This window comes from Copadichromis virginalis, linkage group LG7 (genome assembly GCF_057382275.1).
Source record: "Copadichromis virginalis isolate Kocher_CV1m ecotype Utaka linkage group LG7, C_Virginalis_male_GT1.1, whole genome shotgun sequence".
In the NCBI taxonomy this organism is placed as follows: Eukaryota; Metazoa; Chordata; class Actinopteri; order Cichliformes; family Cichlidae; genus Copadichromis; species Copadichromis virginalis.
The window spans coordinates 60282708-60303267 of NC_140624.1; the positions used below are offsets into that span (position 1 = coordinate 60282708).

General features: G+C 41.2%; 1 protein-coding gene across 1 annotated transcript in view; it reads right to left on the reverse strand.

The window, feature by feature from the left end:
* The window catches only part of fa2h (fatty acid 2-hydroxylase), a 40007-nt gene continuing 19447 nt past the window's right edge, over nt 1-20560 (reverse strand). The window contains exons 2-7 of the mRNA XM_085464552.1: nt 9035-9160; nt 5865-6007; nt 4173-4273; nt 3889-4061; nt 2826-3078; nt 1-2735 (exon numbers count right to left, since the gene is read on the reverse strand). Coding sequence (XP_085320678.1) covers nt 2668-2735; nt 2826-3078; nt 3889-4061; nt 4173-4273; nt 5865-6007; nt 9035-9160 — 864 coding nt within the window. The 3' untranslated portion in view covers nt 1-2667. The remainder of the gene's footprint in view (nt 2736-2825; nt 3079-3888; nt 4062-4172; nt 4274-5864; nt 6008-9034; nt 9161-20560) is intronic.

The window sequence follows — 20560 nt, forward strand, 5'->3', positions numbered from 1 at the left end:
TCAGAAATATACAGATATTTATTTACAAATACCTTTGCATTTGCATGGACTTAAAAATTCCAAAACAAAAGTTAAGACATGAAAGTAAACAAATTTAGGAATTTTTCTTTTTGCTGCAAAATTTAGCACAAGAGAAAAATTTCACAAGTTAGAATCATATTTGCTGTTTTTCCATTCTTACCATATAAATATACATAAATAAGATCGGTTTTTTTTTTTTTTTAATTTAACTCCAACAAGTGGAATCATTTCACTTTGCCTAGCAGCATCATGTCTTATCATTATTATTAGAACCATCAGCATAACAGACATTAAAAACATTCTTTAGGTTCTTTTTGATGAGTTAATGCTTTCTGCACAAAGTCTTGAACATTCATAATCATCATAATCACAGCTAAAGATCAACAGATATTTGTAGACAATGACACATTTTGGTGCTAAATCAGTTAATAAATCCACTCATCTCGTCATAGTGGAAACATTTTGGGGTCCCTCAGCCCTCTTTAGGTTTACACTTCACTGTTATTGCTGCAGAGAATTTGTATAAAAATAAATGAAACAATTATTTATTTATTTTTTAAAAAAGAGGAGTATAAATGGTGTTAAGGTTCTGCATTACAAATCTTCTTGAATGGTTAAAACTCAGATGGATTAGATTACATACAGCTGTATGTACACTTTTATAAGTGGAAGTATTTATTCAAGCTAGAAAAGTAGATAAAAAATAAATTTCCTGCAGCAGCAGTATGTTCTTACTGTTCTTCAGTTATTCATGTAAAGAGTGCGAATTAAGTTTGTTCTACTTCACTTATCGGCGTTGTCGGGCATTTTTCAGGAGACATTTTGCGGATCCACCAGTCAGTGTCAAGACTTCCTGCTGTAAAGTCAGATTTGTTGATTTATCGTCATCCTAGGGAGGGTCTGCAGGGCCAAAATAAACCACCGACTTTAAAGTCGTCCTATTATGCTTTTCCTAATTTTCTGTAATATTTGTGCCGTTACAGAGGTTCGTACCCATGTGCAAGTGATCCATGAGACAGAAGCTCAGGCTTCAAACTACCCTAAACATTCAAGTTTCAGATAGCTTTCCTTTACTCCTGGCTCTGTATGATGTCATAGAGAGCAGATATCCCTTATATATATTCAACTAAGGAACACAGCTCTGAGAGGCATCCAATCAGAAGAAAGTTGGCTTTAAGAGGAGGGGATAAGAGAGCTAAGATGGTTTGTTAGTATAATGTAAATAAGCATTAGTTTGACGTGTGAGTCATACCAAGCTACACTTGAAACATGGTGTTAGAAGTTGCATTATAGGTCCCCTTTAAAAGGAAGTAATCTCTATGTCAAGATTACTTTTAGAAAATAACACTTCCAAAAATCTGTGACCTTTGACCCCAAGATCCCCACAGCAGGAAATCAGACAGCCTGGCTTCATGCCTTCAGATTTGTCCCCCGTCACCCTGACAACCACACTCACTCTCTAACATATAGTCAACCTGACAAAATGAAGACTGTGCGATTAAAGAATCTCCTCTACTGTACAAAGCTTCATACAAAATATTATTTTTACATCTTTGTTGAATTATTAATGAGGAAAAAAATAAAAAGATGGAAATATTACAGACTTGCAAAAATATATCTCCACAGGGGTTTCAGACATTCTGAACTCTGCTTTTACATCACATTAACAGTACATGGAATTAGCCTCCTACAGTATAAACTCACTCCTGCAGATTTGGTGATAATAAGTTAAACGTATCTCAGCAAAAACAAATGTGAAACTGAAGGTTTTCCAGGCACGGCTGCTTCTTAAATCAAGCGAACCCAAATGTGGTGGAGGGAACTTTTGTGATTTGTTAGCAGCGCAACAGTTTATAGCAGCGTAGCAGAGAAAAGTGACAGTGACGAGGAATATGTAAGCTGTAGATGATGCGAAGGCGGGAAGAAGCCTTTTTCCTCAGTAGATTAAATAGTTAGCGTACTCTCTCTCAATCTCTGTCACACTTTCTCTCTCACATGCACTCTTTCTAATCATCTCTCACCCCCTCCGCTCCACCCGTCTTCAACATTCACCTACCATCTATCACTTCCTGTTACCTCTTGAACAGTGTGCGTTTGTGAGCTGTGTGAGCATTGTGCTGTCAGATTAGTAATTTTAATCACAGTTGTCCCCCTGTATGATTTTAGACTAAAAGATTAAATCTAATTCAAATTGACCACATGCATCACAAAAGAGATTTTTCTCTCCACGGCCCCCTCCCAGCTGTATGCGGCGACATTCTGAGTGGTGATCAGGTGATAGGTTGGTGTTGGTAAAGCACAGGGGGCAGATTTCTTAAATGAAAACAGAAGAAGAAGTAGTAGAAGGAAAAAATGGCACTGAAAGCCCTCACATCTTAGTGGAAATGATCACAGTGAGTAAATAGTGCAGGCAGGTTGACACACACCCAGGTGACTGAGCTTAAGGTAATATTGTGGTGCTGGTTAATGTGTTACACAGAGTATTAATGGACTGGATGCAGTGGCCCTGAAGTTCCTCCTAGTCTGTGGAAGTTATATGGCTGCAGAGATGTAAATAAGGAGTTGGGATGGTTGGAGAAGGCAGGCTGGGGGCTAAAAGAGGGTGGTTGACAAGTCCTGTGGCCCTTCGGGGGAGCCGTTTCCATGTCAGAATTTTTCATCAGGGATGGTTGTGTTGAAGGGGTGGTCCCAGAATGTGGTGGTGATCCCGAAACCTGGTGAGAAAAATAAAGATCCCCATCAGAAAAAGAAAGAAAAAACAAAACCATATTTCTTCTAAGGCCGTTAGCAAATGTAATCCTCACCTGATCTCTGGTGCTCGAAGTGGTGTTTGACGTGGTAGGCCTTCAGGCTGTACAGATATGAGCCTTTCTTCGGAGAGCCATAGTGAAGGTAGTAGTGGATCATATCGTATACGACGTAGCCGCCCAGCCCACCGACAAACACGCATACTCCGAGGATGTCTGGGAGCACGCAATGGATGGACATGTAGAAGACCGCCACTACTAAGGAGGCGAGGCCGGGAGGGAAGACCAGCCGAGAGCCGTCAAACGGAGACTGGAGAGAGAAAATAAATAAAAAGATTTATGTACAGTGGCCATTTTATGTCCTTTTTCCCCCCCGCAACAAAAAGCCATCACAGGTATTCATCAGACAGTAATTCAAAAATGATCAGCAAGTGGCGATATCTTTCACAGCATTTTCCTCAGCCTCTCCCAACAACTTGTTGCTGCCGTCAAACTCAGATTAGAGTCTGAATATTACAATATTTTTCTAATGTTTGTTTTTGTGAATAAAATATGGATTAGTAAGATTTGAAAAATCATTGTATTGTGTTTTTTTATTTACAGCTTATAGATAGTCCCAGAATCTTTGGAATCGGGGGGTTTGTGAGATTTTGTAGTGCGACTTTTATAGCTTCTACAGGAAAAACATCACATTTCCTAATTACACCGACTATCAGTTATAAGGTTTTACATAGAAGAAGCTAATAAAAAAATACTCTAATTTTACAACCTAGTAAAACAGAAACTGAGATGAACAGCATTTTTCCCCACACACTGCTTCTGCATTGTTTATTTTAACTCTTTATTAAGCTAAGCTAAATCAGTTTCCCCCTGTGGCTTAAACTATACTGTGGTTAATGTTACAATAATTTAACTTACAATATTTGCACATCCGTAACTACTTATACTTGATATGTATTCAGTTCATAAAAGTATTTGGAAACAGGACGACGTTTGCGGCCCCCCTCCTCCCTGCAATATAAGATTACCACCTCAGCTGGTGCCATAAAGGATGATTTTAAACAAAAAAAATATTGCTTTGATGACTCACAGCTGTGACCTCAGCAGTGGTTGTTCATACCTTATGGTGCTGTCCATGCAGGAGGAAGTGTAGCGTGATGAGGTAGTAGTTATGAGCTGGTGGATTCATGTGAAAGACGAAGCGATGGATGCAGTACTCGATGAATGACCACAAGAACCAGCCCATCATAAAGAGGACAGGGAAAAAGTACTTGTGGATAGGGATAGAGAAGCCTGGGAACACACACATGCTCGGCTATAGATGGCTCAAACAGAAATGTGGACACACAAATGAAAATGAAAACACAAGTGACTGTGGCACAAACACAGGTGTGTGTGAGTTACCTGAAGTGAGGGCTAGCCTGGTGGTGCCCTGTGCCAGGGTGGTATAGCAGTGCCAGCTCAGATAAAACACAATAGGGAGCCACACAATAGGTACCCAATACCTGAAAGCAAGAGAGTGTAAGCATTAGTTCACGCTCTCACTCTGTTACTAGAGGACAGTGTATTCAGTTTACGATGTGGGCCATTAATCTGAACTGGGCCAGAATGGTGAACGACATGAGGTAAAGTTACAGGAAACGTTCTCAGTCCAGACTTTCCAGTAATTATAAAAAACATTTTGTTGTACTACGTTGTTTTATTTCCCCTTCTGGTATAGAAAGGGATTTCTGTAGTAGATAATAAAATAATAATAATAATAATAATAATAAATAAAAAAGAAACAAAAATAAACAGGAACTTTATCATTTAATTGTTAATCTATTACTTAATTACTTTGGTGTAGTATGAATATGGGGTCCTTCATCAATAGGAAAAAGTTGTAAATCTTTTAAAAATACAAAATCTATGCACTTCTTCATATTTCACAAAGTTGTCAAGCTGGCCCGACTGGAGCCTTTGCTGGGCCATTTCTGGCCCCTGGGCATTATTTTTGACACCCCTGGTGTATGGCTTTGTCCACGATGCATCAAAACAGGAAAAAGAGAGAGCAGGACGTGACCACAGGTGTGACACTGGTTAAATCGGAAATGACTGGAACCTCAGGTGAAGGTGGGTTGCAAAGTAGCTTGCAGAGGTAGGCTGAACAAGCATAAAATTGCATACATTTATAAAATTGCACTTTTCATTATAATTCAATCTTTGATCACGCCACTGAAGCAGATGTGTTTGCTTATCCTTTGGCAATCACAGAACTGCCGACAGAATTTTCAAGGTGGGAAATATTCTTTACATCAGAGCCCTCATCGTGTGGCCATTACACACAATGATTTGCGGAAACCATTGCATAAATGTTTCCATTTACTTTCCCTCAGTAATTGCTTGGCCTCCAGTAATACTGAGGAAACTTGGAGTTATTTTATTTGTTTATTTTTTTTAAACCAGGATGTATCCTTCAAAGACCACAACAAACAAGTATGCAGGACACTTTTCTTGTATTTGTGCAATACCTGCAAACACAGAAACATCCTGTCTCAGAGTAATACTGAAAAACTAGTTCGTGATTTATTAGTTCTAGGCTGGACCATTGTACCTGTATACTAGAGCACTTCACATTCGGACTGCGGGCTTATGTCTGGTTCCTACAGTATTTAGAAGTAGAATGGGAGGCAGAGCCCAGAGCTTTCAGGCCTGTCTTCCATGGAACCAGCTCCCAGTTTGAATTTAGGAGACAGACATCCTCTATACTTTAAAATCAGGCTTTGATAAAGCATAATTAGGGTTGGATCAGGTGAACCTGAATTCTCTCTTAGTTATGCTGCAATGGGTCCAAGCTTCTCTTTTCACTCCCTGTATGTTTATAAACTGCTAGTGTATTAGTCATTAGGAATTATTAATCTCTAGCTCTCTTCAGCAGTGTCTCTTTTGTCCTGTCTCGGGTCCCTCACCTCCAGCTGGTTGATATATAAATATAAACTTAATAAATAACAGTAAAATTCTGTGAAAATGTTGCACGAGTGATTGCCAAGCCTGCAAAACTGAATGTATGTTCTTATCTGATAAATGGCTAATTTTTCTTCAAGCTTCCTTTCTTACCAAGAAGTTTTAGTGATGGCCTCCATGATGGGGTTTCCAAACAGTCTGATAGGTCTGTCAACTGGTTGGTGTACCCACGCATCATATTTCTCTCTGAGGTGGCCCACCTGCCATGCCAGGGGCTTCCGCCAGTCCACCAAATCCTGCAGAAGTACAACGAAATGAAATGAGTAAAACCCGTTCTCTATACACGAGGAGGGGGGGGGGGAAAAAAAATCCAAAAAGTAAAACAAAACTTCTCCAGCAGGTGGCAGCATAGAGGTAAAAACTATACTGCTCCAAGGACTGGTCAGACCAGGAAGTGTTGCATGTGAAATTTGCTTGTTGCGTGCGTGTGCATTTGCAGGTTTACTTAAGTCTAAGTGAAAGCTTTTACAAGCTTTTCACAAGTTCCCTGTGTTTACAGCCACACAGGAAATGGGCTGCCATGGTGTGTGATGCGAAGACTGTCAGGTTTCACACTATAACATTTGGAAATATGGGGTGGAATCATTCTGGTAAGGAAACAGGGTGGGAAGGAGTCCTGAGTCAGAACTTGACCTTATGGCCCCACTGGTGTGAGTTGAGAAGAGTGAAAGAGAAGCAGCAAGTCCACTCTTTAATCTTAATTTTCCTCTTAACCCTGACACTTTCCTGTGATTAGTCACAAAATGATGCTTAGTGACCATGTGATGATGACTGTGTGTGTGAGAGACACCCCTATCATGACATCAGGCACAATCACCGGACCTTTACTGTTCCGTGTGCGGCAATTAATCATGTGTTGGCTGTTTACTGCAGCAGACTGTTTAGCTACCGGACACATATCACATTGTTTTAATGGAGCTAGCGACCCTGAAGAAGCGCTGCGCTGGAACACTACCATCTCTGTTCTTTATTACCCCTGCTCATTCAAGGCATAAATACAGCTGTGAACTGCAAAAAAAATAAAAATACTTTAAGCTATCCACAGATTAGCTGCTGATACGACTACAAAGTTCAACTTTAAATAAGGGGGGAGCCAAAAAACAAAGCAAAACCAGAGATGCTGCATCTTCTGTCTCACATGCTCTCCGTTTCTTGGCATCAACTGTAAATTACTCGAAAAGCAAACGTCTAACTTGATTTAATCCCGAGGGTGAGGTTCTGGTAAGCTCACTTGCAGTCATCCCCACACTTCTCTGCATATCTATCTTTATTTTATTTTTTGATTTGTATGCTTAAGTCCCAACTAACACTGGCATCACCCGAGGCAGTTTAACTCATTGAGAAAGCTCACATCCATTCAATTGTATGCATCTCTGGTATACTATATACACAAGCACACCTTCGGGTTTGGATTTATTAAAATCAGCGTGTTGTTTTATTTATTTTGGGGGAAATTAGTTGGTAGAATTGCATCAGAGCTGTGAACACACCAGGCACAAGTATCTGTCAACACGTTGACGTTACATGTTTACATAATCTGCCCATATGCAGATCGACTTATGAACACCTGCCAAGCGAATGAAAATCTGCCTTTTCTGCTACTTCTCACTGCAGTAATTGACATACAAAACACATTTTACAGTCGTCTCTCACACATGAATAATGAAACAATGCCAGTAGAAAATAGAAGCTTCTCTTTGCCATAACAAAGTTTGGTTGTTTCTTTAACCAAAACCATATCGATGAAAAATACATAATAAATGTGCACAATAAAGTAAAGAAATGTTAAAGTCAAAAACCTTTAAAACAGAAAATGTGATTGCAGACAAACTCTTAGAGATACAAAGAGAAAGTTTAATTTTTACAACACCGTCTTGTATATAACAAGAAAAAGAAAGAAGTGAAATTGTGTTTGTCACATGCTGCAAGGAGCTTCCCACAAACAAGTGATTTCACACAAAAAGAAAAAAAGAAAAAAGCTGGAAGATCACATTAAATTCCACTGTTGTCATATTGAAGTGGAACCAATGACAGTAGAAAACATTGCATTTTATACTTGTACAGTCACTGAGTGTAACCTACTGATGGATATACTGGGATGACTTAAAAAAAAAAAAAAAAAAAAGACAATCCAGCTAGCATTTGCTGGTTATATAAAGCCCCAAGCTCAACATTTACTCTAAATATCAAGAAGTCTGAAAATTTACAGTGGTGCTTTGCTTGCATAAGAAAAGATACAGAAACCGGTTTCTGTGTTTAATAACAGGTGAACAAAGCCAAGCCAAGTGTGAAGACATGCTTCAGATTCCTGGTGTTACGCAGCTTGCAAATGTGGACGGACTGATTTAGCTTGAGTAAAGGTGAGTATCGAACAACCAGGACATTAAAGCGGCTACGATCCAGCTTAACCAGTTTGAAAACAAAAAGCGGGCCTTTTTCTTTTTTTTAAATGAGGAAGGCTAGCACATGACAAGTGTGCTGGTGATAATAACAACATTTTGCATAGCGCAGAAACTGCATGAGTGTTGCACATGGGTACAGTTACCCATGTTTGAGATGTGTGAAGGGAGTGTCCGAGCATCAGGATTCAAGTTACTGGAAGAAGCAAACCCTCAGAATGAAGGGCTTAAACTGACAGATCCCTGTGTCACAAAAACACTGGTGTTTGAAACCGGCCTTGCAAAACTTAAGTGTGTGAAGTCAAGAGTCATGGGTCTCGTTCAATAAAGCGTTGCCTGGCAGCAGAGAGAGCGAGACAGACTGGTTGAATCTGTCATTGTGGTGCTGAGCCTGTTAAAGTGGAAAAACACGTGTCAAACTGCACCATCACGAGCATAGTTTAAATGAATGTCTGACTGTGTGTGCTTGAAGGTAGATTTCAGCACGCAGGGACAAATTCTTCTAGTATGAACATATAAAAAACACCTGCACCATTTTGAGTCTAGACTTTCAGCACTGGCTTAGATTTAGGAGTTCAGCAATGCTGCTTTGTCTTCTGTTTTGTACATGCTTGTGTCTGGCAGTGTGGGAAATCATGCAATCTGCAAACAGATGAAGCAGGGTGAATAACCAGATGGCTGTTCACCTACCCCGTCACGGGTAAGCAAATACACTTGTTAGGTCATCCTCCACCTTTTGTTTCCAGTGTCTGATCGATTGCTGCATAATTTCAGCAAAAGCACACATTGACTCAAAAAAAGATGCAGAAAAGACGCACTCTTCATTTGATCGCATATTAGCCCCGTCTCAAAACACGCACACACCTTATCGAGGTCCACAGAGCTGCAGAGGCTGTATGGGTCACGCTCATCCTCGTCTTTCGCCTCTGTCGTCTGCTGTGCCCTTTCTCCTTCGATCTGTTTATTGGCTTTATTTCTCGCTCTCAGAGTCTGAGAAAAAAAAAAGAAGAAAAGAAAAAAGGATGCCATTAGCAAGTATAATTTATTATTAAAATGGCCTAAGCCAACCACAGATGGAGAAAGACAGATACACATATTTATAGTGCGTGGCTTATGCAAAACAGGTAGACAGCTGCACAATATAGTACCTATTACATAGGCTATGTCTCATTAAAGATATATAAATAGAACAGGAGTCAGTCTTTTTGACAATTATGGCCCATCTGCCCTTTGCCCTTTTACCTCAGCCCCATAAACCGGGTTTTAATGGTTACAGTCACGTGTGACATATACCATAATGCTTTCAACCTTCAAATCGTTTTGTATCGCTGGACATCTCCAACAAAGGATCATGCTATCACATATTGGAACACTGACAGTCAGTCATTACTTTGGTTTGATGTTTAGTTTGTGTTCTGCTACACAGAAGGAAATGCAGATATAAATGTAATACAATACGCAATACAAATGACTCAAACATATGTTTACATAATTCTTATTTAAAAAGGCACTGAAGGCACAGCTGTTGCAACTGGAGAGAAGCCATGTGGATAATGATGACAGCAGGTGATATGAATATGCAAGGAGTCCAAAACCATCTGAGTGTTTTGCTGATCAGATTTGTCCTCTGATTACTGACATCCAAAGATGAGCTGTAGCTAATGCAGACACAGTGCTGAAGATTTATAAAAGCACAACAGATGTTTTGTGTAGTGCATCATTTACTTTTAAAGAAATGGTAAATGGCCTGTATTTGTATAGCGCTTTTACTAGTCCCCCCTAGGGACCCCAAAGCGCTTTACACACCTATCCACCCATTCACACACTGGTGGAGGCAAGCTGCAGTTGTAGCCACAGCTTCCCTGGGGCAGACTGACAGAAGCGAGGCTGCCATATTGCGCCATCGGCCCCTCTGGCCATCACCAGTAGGTGGTAGGTGAAGTGTCTTGCGCAAAAACACAACGACCGAGACTGTCCGAGCTGGGGCTCGAACCGGCAACCTTCCGATTACAAGGGGAAACTCCCAACTCTTGAGCCACGATCGCCCTCTTCATTATCTTCATTATAAAGAATAAACATGTGTCCTGTGGTCTTCATCACACCATTCTTGAATATTTTGCCAGAGCCAAATTGTGACACAGCACATAACCATCTGATATTGATATCTCTTCTACCTTATATGAGATGGAGCCAATTAATGACTGATAGGCTTGCGTAATATTTTTTTTTTTGTTTTTGTTTTGTTTTTGTTTTTTTAATTAATCAAGATGCAAAATGCAAACAACAAGAGGTCACATGACAAAGAAATAAAAAAGGAAAAAGAAAAAAAAAAGGACAAAAAGGTCTGTGATAGACTGATGTTCTGTCAACAAAGCCTTGATTAGTCAAATTAATTGATTTATGCAAAACTGCACTAAGCAACAAACGGACAAAAACCCACAAAAAGATACATTAGCTCTTTCCCATGAAAATAAGAGCAGCTTGGCCTTTTAAAGCCACCTGCCAAGTCTTCATGCAGTAGACTGTGGGCAGATTATCCTTGCGGCCTTCATAAAAAAATTAGAATGCATGTCAAGTTACATTCTGTTTGTATGAAGTCAGCTCTGGGAATTGTCGGATTAACGCCCTGTTCTGATCGACAGCCCACGTCAGTCAGGTGAAATATTCATCAGCTGGTTGGAGTCACACATAAGGCCTCCTATGGTTTGTTACTAACATCGCCTTGGCAATTCAACACCTACAGAGGCAACGCTACACCCCCTCCCCCCATTATCACACCATACTCATCCTGAGAGAATAGTGTTGAAGTTGTAGCTCACCCTGAACTAGCAGAGCTCAATGTTTCTTTAACTTGATTTTCACATTCTCATCTTCGTGACTCTCGCTCGCGCCTTATTTTATATTACAATAAATCATCGTATCTGTGAATTTACAGCCGGTAACAACCTTCCACAGTTTTTTTTTGTTTTTTTTTTTTAAATTAAAACAGCAGAAATATTATAAACAAGCCAAATCCTTTAAGCCAGTTTCATAAAGAAGTTGGTGGTTATGACCAATGTGGTTCAGATATGAGAATACTCGTGACGCTAATTAGAAGCAGAAACTAACAGCTTATAGCTGCTACCACGCCTCCATTTTTAAAAAAAAAAATCTCACACACACACACACACACACACACACACACACACGTACGTAATGGCGAAAGCAATAAACAGACACACCCTCTGTATCTGCAGCAGCCATGGCCTACGTGAAACAGTGAGCAATGCAATGTTTATTGAGCTCTACCTCGTCCCACTTTATACATATGATCGAATAAATGTGACTCAGGCCTTGTTCTGTCAGTGAACCCTGCAGGTGTGGTGAGCTCAGGGTGAGGGTGGCCATTACTGCGAATGTAAATTTTCCACCAGATTTTCATTAAAATGGGAGGATCTGCGGCCTATTTTTGGCAAGGATGAGGTTAGTGATCCTGGATAAGCTGCTGCAGGTTTACAGAGCCTGTATTTGTTTGTGCTAGAAATAAATACAAAAGGTCAGGAAATAAACAATTCTTTCCCCTTTTCTTTTTTAAATGTTCAAAGCTTTGGTGTCGCTCTGTTCTGGGAACCTCTCATGTACATTCATGGAAAGCCAAAAATCAGGGAGATCAGCACCAGGATACCCTCAGAGGGAAAAAGAAAAAGAAATGACAATGGCCAAGTCACAAAAAGCATGAAATTGAGGAACTGGGGTTGATGTGGGCTGCAAAGCGGCTTGCAGAAGGACTCAGTACAGAGAACAGGTGATCAGAGTCACGCCCAGTGTGCAGGAACTAACAATGTGTTAGATTTTTGACTCAACTGGGCTTTTACAGATGATTTTAGACAGCAAGTCTGATGTGAAAAAAAGAAACCAAAAACTAAACAAAAACTGTGCTTGAAAAACATAAATGACACCCAGCTCCCCAAAACGTAAAAAAATACTACCTGCATTTTCATGAAAGTAGCTTAAAAATCCCCCCAAAAAGCAGGCAGATACTCATTCATCTGGTTACTAAGCAAAACCTCACTAAATATGCATCAATATTTACCAACTTTTAAAATAAATATAATATTACCTGTTCAAGTCTCGGTCAGCAGGTAATGCAAACACACACCTCACGTTCATGCCTTGACAAATACATTCAAACCTTCACATACCGCTTTAAAGTAAATTGTTTTTAGTAAAGACAGTACACAAACCCTACATGTGAACCCTCTATTACATAACCCCCTAACAATAAATCATACCCACTGTGGAACTCAGCACCACACACCACAAACATATAAGTACACAGGAACAATGCTCGCATTAGAGCAGCAGAGGATCTTTTAGTTTCAATCCTCCAGTTGAGATTCAAGTCATCATTTTTGTAAGATCAGTAAACCCAAGTCAACTTTATACTGAAAAAGAGAAATTCTGTATAAATATACACATGTATATTAGGGGTGCAACGATACACAAAATTCACGGTTTGGATTGGTTCGATACTTTGGTGTCACGGTTCGATATTTTTTCGATAAAAAGGCATGAACATTTTTTGGTGATTTGCCATTTATTACAATTATAAATATATATTTTAACTCAAAAGTACAGTTTTTAAATTTAATGTTGCTGAAACAACAAAATAATAAATCTGATCGAGAAATCACTCATCTTTGGAAAAGAGAGTTTATTACAGAGAAATGGCTCTTTCCAAAATAAAAGCTATACTATACGCTATATTCTCAGCAGCATATTAAACATATCAGGTCCCCATACGGAGAATCATGGCTGTCTAAATGACTCGGGTAAAGTTTGTAGCATGCGTGCTTGTTGTTTTTGTCTGCTTCCACTTGTCTTGCACTAGGATGATGTCGGTGTTAATGTGCAGTCATATTCATTGTGTTCCCACTAGTGCTGTCAGCGTTAATCTCGTTAAAATGACATTAACACCATAATGCGGCAAATCTCCGTTAACGAGTTACCGCGGATCGCCCCGTGCGTGGGGCTGGACGGCGTCAACACGTTAAGAAGCTAACTGCACTAACGCACTAGTTCCCACCAATTGAGCATTGCGTGGTACATCCGAGATACTGTTTTACTTTTGTCCATGTCTGTGAAGGACCCCGGCCCACGTAGACCGCGAAGGCCGGGTCCTCCAAAGGATGCAGCCGACGTTTTGGGACACAGCTTCAGTTTCGGGTAGCGTTGAGGCAGTAGCCATGTTGCAACGAGCTTAGCTTCTGTCTTGCTAGCTCAGTGGATCTGCGCTTGACAGTGCAGCCTAGGCGGAGTAGTCGAACGAAGATCCACTGAGCGCTCAACAGAAAATTTTGTATTGTTCAATACATATGCGTACCGAACCGAAAGCACTGTATCGAACGGTTCAATATCGATACGAGTGTTGTTGCACCCCTAATTAATAAATTACATGTGTGTGTGTGTGTACACACACACACACACACACACACACACACACACACACACACATATATATATATACACATATATATATATATACACATATATATATATATACATATATATATATATATACATATATATATATATATATATATATATATATATATATATATATATATATATATATATATATATATATATATATATATATATATATATATATATATATATATATATATATATATACATACACACACATACATATATACATATATACATATATATATATAACAGTAATCTTTACTCTTACAAAAGTGTAATTTAAGCTGTTTACAAAACATCTGATCAATCGATATGAGAAGTTATGGAATAAAATAACAGCATTTCATGTTTGTTTAATAGCTCAAAACCAGCTGCTAAACAAGAGATAACATCAAACTTCCTGCTGCCAGCATAAAGTACATGCTAATCTCAAACTTGCAAACAAAGTGAGTGGATGACAGACTTGCTATTAACGTCATCAACAAACAACATTACATTCATGTTGTGTCTGTTTGCTTCTTCTTCTTGGCAATAAAATGGAACAGCATCAACAGGCTAGATGAACAGGACAAGCGTGATACAAAACAGTCAAACTAAAGCGGTCAAATTTGTGCAATGGGCATGTACCAAACCAAATTTAAGAATAATGTGGAAAGTCTCAAGTTCTTTTGTCCTGTTTGACACTAAATTACTTAGGATGTGAAAGAAAGGTGTAGTACTCGGCAGTTCTGACAGTTACATACTCGGAACACTTGGTATTTTTTTCCCCCCCTTTTGTAAGGTGAAACACACAACCCTATACTAGTAAATAACTGCTATTTAGTTCAGTTATACTTATCATTGCTACTGTTAAATAAGAATTCAATTTAGATCAGAACAACAGTGTTCAGTCTTAAGACGCAAATGAAGTCAAGACATGAAATTTGTCTTGTTTAACCATGAAACATCAAATCAATAACATGGATAGTCTGATGACTTTTCCTGGAGTTATTCACCAGTAATCTTTAAGCACTGAAGGTGTAAATGAGGATAAAACTTCACTAAACCAACTGTAATGATTACCTTTTATGATAGCAAAAGCAAAATGTGCGAAGCCATCAACGGCTTTAACATTCACTTTTGAGAGGCGTCACATGGCAGCTTGGTAGCCAACAAAGGACATTTCTGTGACACAGGAAAGAGCAGCGACAGTAAGAGTGTGCCAAGGTGAGCCTTTGAGGTTTTGCATAGTAATACAAAACAAAAACAATAGCTATTAGGGAAATTTAAAGCCACAGCGCCATAGTTACAAGGTGTCCCTCAGGCTGTTCATCTAACAAGTCGCCAAATTTCGCTTTGTTTGCACACCTGACTTGGAATAACCAAGACAGGAAGCAATTCAGCAATTAACAGAGTGGTCACTATTATTTATAGCTAAATGACCTCACCTTTAAACTGTATCTTTTAGACAGAAAAACAAAGTGAATTTTACATTATTCTTTTAACATTGACAAGAATGCCCCTCACACTTGATACGTGTACACACTTAAATGATAAGTACTCTCAGTGCAGACTGCGCAATTTCCTTTGTTGTGTATTTGATATCAATCGCCTTATTTCTCGTGGCAGACTAAAAAAAAAGATCACAGGTCCTGTTGCCATTGAGCAAGCAAATATGGTTTCCCTCAAGCAAATAAAACATATGTGCCATTTACCTGAAACAAATAAACAAAACCCCCATCTAGGCTGCAAGCGACCTACTTTAAATTAGTCTGAAACAACACAGTGAAACCACAACAGTCTTTCGGAATGCAACTGAAAACTATGAAGAGATGTGGCGTCTCTTTGTGGTTCTACTTTTCCACTTAAGGAAAGACATCCCTAATATCTAGACATTTGTTAATCACATAAATTTTAAACAGAGCACCGAAAAAGAGACATGCATCAACTCTAATAACCCAAACTTTCACACATTAGGACTTGAACAAATACCAAAACTATAACTTCATACAATCCAGTTTTGTTCTCTCATTTTTCATCCATGATTAATGAATCTGCTTGTAGTTTTATTGTATTCATAACAATTTCTAACAAGCACTGAGGGGTAGTAATTTTATGGTACACAAAACCTTAAAAATGTTAACGACATCTGCATCCACAAAGAAATCTGTTTACTTAGTTTAAGTCAAAACCCCATCCAAAGACAAGAATACATTAAGTAAAAAAAAAAAAATTGAGCCATTTAGTGTTGGTGGGTGACGATTTCAAGGCAAAATTAACATTAAGTTCCACCAGGAAGTGAAGGAGGAAATTACATACTTGAGCATACTTGTAGACCAATGTTCATACCATGGATGCTGTAAAACCAGTATATCTAAATATTGGTTGGTTCACAGTAAACTGTGAAATGAAATTTTCAACTAAACATCGCTATGTATATTTAAGAGACTGTTTTCTTTGACTTTCCCCATTTGGTCTCAGCGAGCTGGACGTATCCACAGTGTTTTGGGTTTTTAGTAGAATTATAGAAATAATATGGCTCTGTGTGACACAGACTCAAAGATTAATAACATACTATAGTTACACACTCTGTTACTTAGCACTAATTAGCAGTTATGTGCATCTGTGCGTTGCTAACCAAGCTTTCTAGCATTAGTCGATAACTTGGCACTACAGCCAAAAGTTAACCTCACATACCAGCACTAAGACTGCCCAAAACCAAAACAATTTTTAAATATAGAGTTGCTAGAGGGAGATGATTCCCAGTGTCCACCCCTAAAAGGAGCATGGCAGTATTAGGAATTCTACTCATTGCATGAGGACAGATACAGTCACATCAGAAGCTCTAAACCCCATCATGAGAGTGTGGTGAAGCTGATCGCTGTTTAACCAAAGAGGAACAGCAGTCACAAGCCAACTCAGAGTTCCTCTTTGCTTTGTACTCAAACTGTACTGATTTTCCACTTTGGTTAAAATACTTGTGGCTTAACTATAGGAATCAAATGTATGTAATGCAAATTAGTTTTACTCAGGTAAAGGTTCAAAGAGGGTTGGGACTAAGCAACAAAGCTGCGCTAATCTCCTGATTAACACTTCAACCCCAGTGCCTTTTCTCCTCCACTCAAGGTTCAAGGCTCTTTATTTGTCACATGCATAGTTATACAAGTATAACACACAGTGAAATGTAGCCTGACATGCTCCTCGACATGTGCAAAAAAATTGGGGGGGGGGGGGGGGGGGGGTGTAGAGGAAGTATACATACATACACACATATACACATACACACACATACACACACACACACACATTGGGTGAATGTGCAGTAGTAGCAGCAAGCAGGTGAATTCTGTACATTAATATGAATAGACATCTGACTATTTTACAGGATAGACAATATAAACATATTTAAAATTAAAGGAATTGAAATGTACATTGTGCGTTGGTTTAGTGTCTGGAAGAGTCCTGTCTCAGTCAATTATAGATGATGTGAGAGGGCGGGTGTGTGTGTTTAGGGCACGGATGGCTTGGGGATAGAAGCTCCTCTTGAGTCTCTCTGTCCTTGCCCGGAAGATGCGGAACCTTCTACCAGATTGCAGAAGTTGGAACAGTTTGTTGCCAGGATGGGACGGGTCCTTCAGTATCTGCGCTGCTCTAGTCCGGCATCTCCTGGTGTAGGTGTCCTGAAGCGGGGGGAGAGCAATCCTGCAGCAGCGTTCTGCTGTACGGATCACTCTCTGGAGAGCTTTTTGGTCCTTCACACAGCTGTTCCCAAACCACGATGTCATGTTCTGTGCGAGGATGCTCTCCACAGCGCCTGTATAGAAAATCCTGAGGATCTTTGGGGAGACCCTGAACTTCCTCAGTTGTCGTAGGTGATACAGGCGCTGCCTAGCCTTTTTGGTCTGGACCTGAATGTGGGCAGCCCATGTCAGGTCTGAGGAGATGTGGACACCAAGATACTTGAAGGACTGCACCCTCTCCACTGGAGCTCCATTGATGATAATGGGCTTGTAGTCTCTGTGCTGACCCCTTCTGAAATCCACCACCAGCTCCTTGGTCTTGCCGACGTTCAGCTGGAGGTGGTTGTCCTGGCACCACGATGCCAGATTCTTCACTTCATCCATGTAGGCCGTCTCATCGTTGTTGGAGATGGCACCCAACACCACTGTGTCGTCAGCAAACTTCACAATGGTGTTGGAGCCATGGGTGGCCACACAGTCTGAAGTGTAGAGGGAGTAGAGCAGTGGCGAGAGGACACATCCCTGAGGTGCTCCTGTATTGATGGTGATGCTGTTGGAGAAGCACCTGCCCACCCTCACCACCTGAGTTCTGCCAGTGAGGAAGTCCAACACCCATGCACACAGACGGCTGTTAAGTCCCAGATCCCTCAGCTTTGTGAACAGTCTGCAGGGCACTATTGTGTTAAACGCTGAACTGTAATCAACAAACAGCATTCGCACATAGTTACCCTGTTTGTCCACATGGCTGAGAGTGGTGTGTAGGACGTGGGCGATGGCATCCTCTGTGGATCTGTTGGATCTGTAGGCGAACTGCAGCGGATCTGTGGTGTCTGGGATGGAGGAGGAGATGATGTTCTTCAGCAGCCTCTCAAACACCTTCATTACTACCGAGGTCAGTGCAACTGGCCGGTAATCGTTCAGGGATGAGGGTTTGCGGTTCTTGGGCACAGGGATGATGGTGGATCTTTTGAAGCATGTGGGGACCACAGACTTCGCCAGAGACTCGTTGAAGATGTAAGTGAACACACCTGCTAGCTGGTCAGCACAGCAGCGCAGCAGACGTCCGGTGATGCCGTCTGGCCCCGCCGCTTTCCTTGTGTTCACTCTCCTCAGTGCCGCTCGGACGTCATGCTCCGCGATGCTGGTCACCGGTCTCTCGCTGATGACGTCACTGTCCTCGGTAGTCAGGCGGTAGATAGCATTAGCCGCCTGGCTAACCTCGAAACGGGCGTAGAACTGATTCAGCTCGTTGGTGAATGCAGAGTCAGCGTTGATCAGCGCAGTGTCCCTGGCTTTGTAGTCCGTAATGGTGCGTAGTCCGTGCCACATACTCCGTGTGTCACCCTGGTGGAAATGGGACTCCACACGTTCCCGGTACCGGCATTTGGCATCTCTCACCGCGCGCCGCGCGCCGTATGAGGCCGCTTTGTAGGCGCTCATATCGCCAGTGGCGAGACCCGCGTTGTAGGAGGCGGTCCTGGCGTTTACTGCAGTGCGGATCGATCTGTCCATCCACGGTTTCTGGTTTGGGAATGTGGTGACTCTCGCAGTGGGGATAATCTCCTCCGCTAGCATATTGACGAAGCATACAGCTACTTCCGTAAACTCGTTGATGTCGACTGCGCATGCTCTGAACATGTCCCAGTCGACGTAGTTGAGTGCGTCCTGTAGCGTAGCTTCTGATTGGGCAGTCCACCGTTTTACCTCCCTCGTGGTTACTTCTTCCCTCCGTATGCTTTGTTTATACTGGGGGATGAGGAAGATGGCGTTGTGGTCAGACTTCCCAAAAGCCGGGTGTGAGACAGCTTTGTAGCCCTGCTTGTATGGCGTGTAGCAGTGATCCAAAATTCGATCCCCTCTCGTTGGACACGAGACATGCTGGTAAAAGTTTGGCATGACTTGTCTGAGGTTCGCTTTGTTAAAGTCTCCTGCTACAATGAGGGCTGCGCCCGGGTCCTTGTTTTGAAGCGAGCTCAGCACATCATGTAATTCGGACAAAGCCATACCTGTGTCCGCTTGGGGTGGGATGTAGACCGCCGTGGCGATGACCAAGGTGAACTCACGGGGCAGATAGAAAGGGCGGCACTTAATGCTCAGGAACTCCAGATGTGGCGAGCAGCCGCTGGAGAGAGTAGAAATGCTCCTGGCATCACACCACTTTCTGTTTACCATGAAACACACTCCCCCACCTTTGGTTTTGTTTGACTCTGCCGTTCTGTCCGCGCGGAGCACAAAGAATGAATCCGACGGAGTTACGGCCTGGTCCGGCACGGTGGGGGTCAGCCATGTCTCCGTGAAGCACAGAATGTTGCAGTCCCTCATGTCACGTTGGAAGGTGACCCTTGCTCTTAGGTCGTCGAGCTTGTTCTCCATGGATTGTACATTGGCCAGTAGGACACTGGGCAGTGGTGCGCGATGCGCCTGCTGTCTCAGTCTGTTCCTAATACCAGCGCGTTTCCCCCGGCGCTTCTTTGTTCTGCGCCTCGGATGAGCGGCCCGTACTTTGTTGTTCTCCGCGCCGCGTAGAATCTCTGGCGGCCAGGAAGGGTCGGGTTTAAAAGTGTCCAAGATTAGATGTGCAACCTTGGCACCGATGTTTATAAGTTTGTTTTGTTTGTTTACTCGCTTTCATACATTTCAGGGAGGTCAGTAACTGATTGTCCATCTTCAGTTGTATCTATGGAGGAGTGCCTATGTACACACCACAGGCCTTAAGAGAGACAATGGGTAGTATGCCTGCAATGTTGATATGACTTTCACCCATTAGAACATCAAGAATGACACCTATTGACTGCATTATAAAGAAGCAGGACACTTAAGACCTGGCATTACTGTTCTGTCTTATACAATGGGCATACAGCAAGCTTACATATACTCACAACATATATTCTAAACCACCAGAAATCCTTTGAGGCCTTTTTTTAAACCCCAACCCCCAAACTTCAAGCCAAAGCTCATGGAGATCATAAGCTCAGACTAGCCTCTCATGATAAGATGAGAATGGTTCAACACTTCAGAAAGAAAACTCAAAGATTGAATAATCTTATTTAATGGAGGGAATGAGATAGAGGAGTAACACATAAGCAGCGCTCTGTCCCAACATGAGGAGGAGAAATCTGCAAGAATGACAGACCAAAAAAAACAAACAAAGGAGATGTTTAGAGTGGGGTGTAAATGTGGCCTGGTACCAACACAACACTGA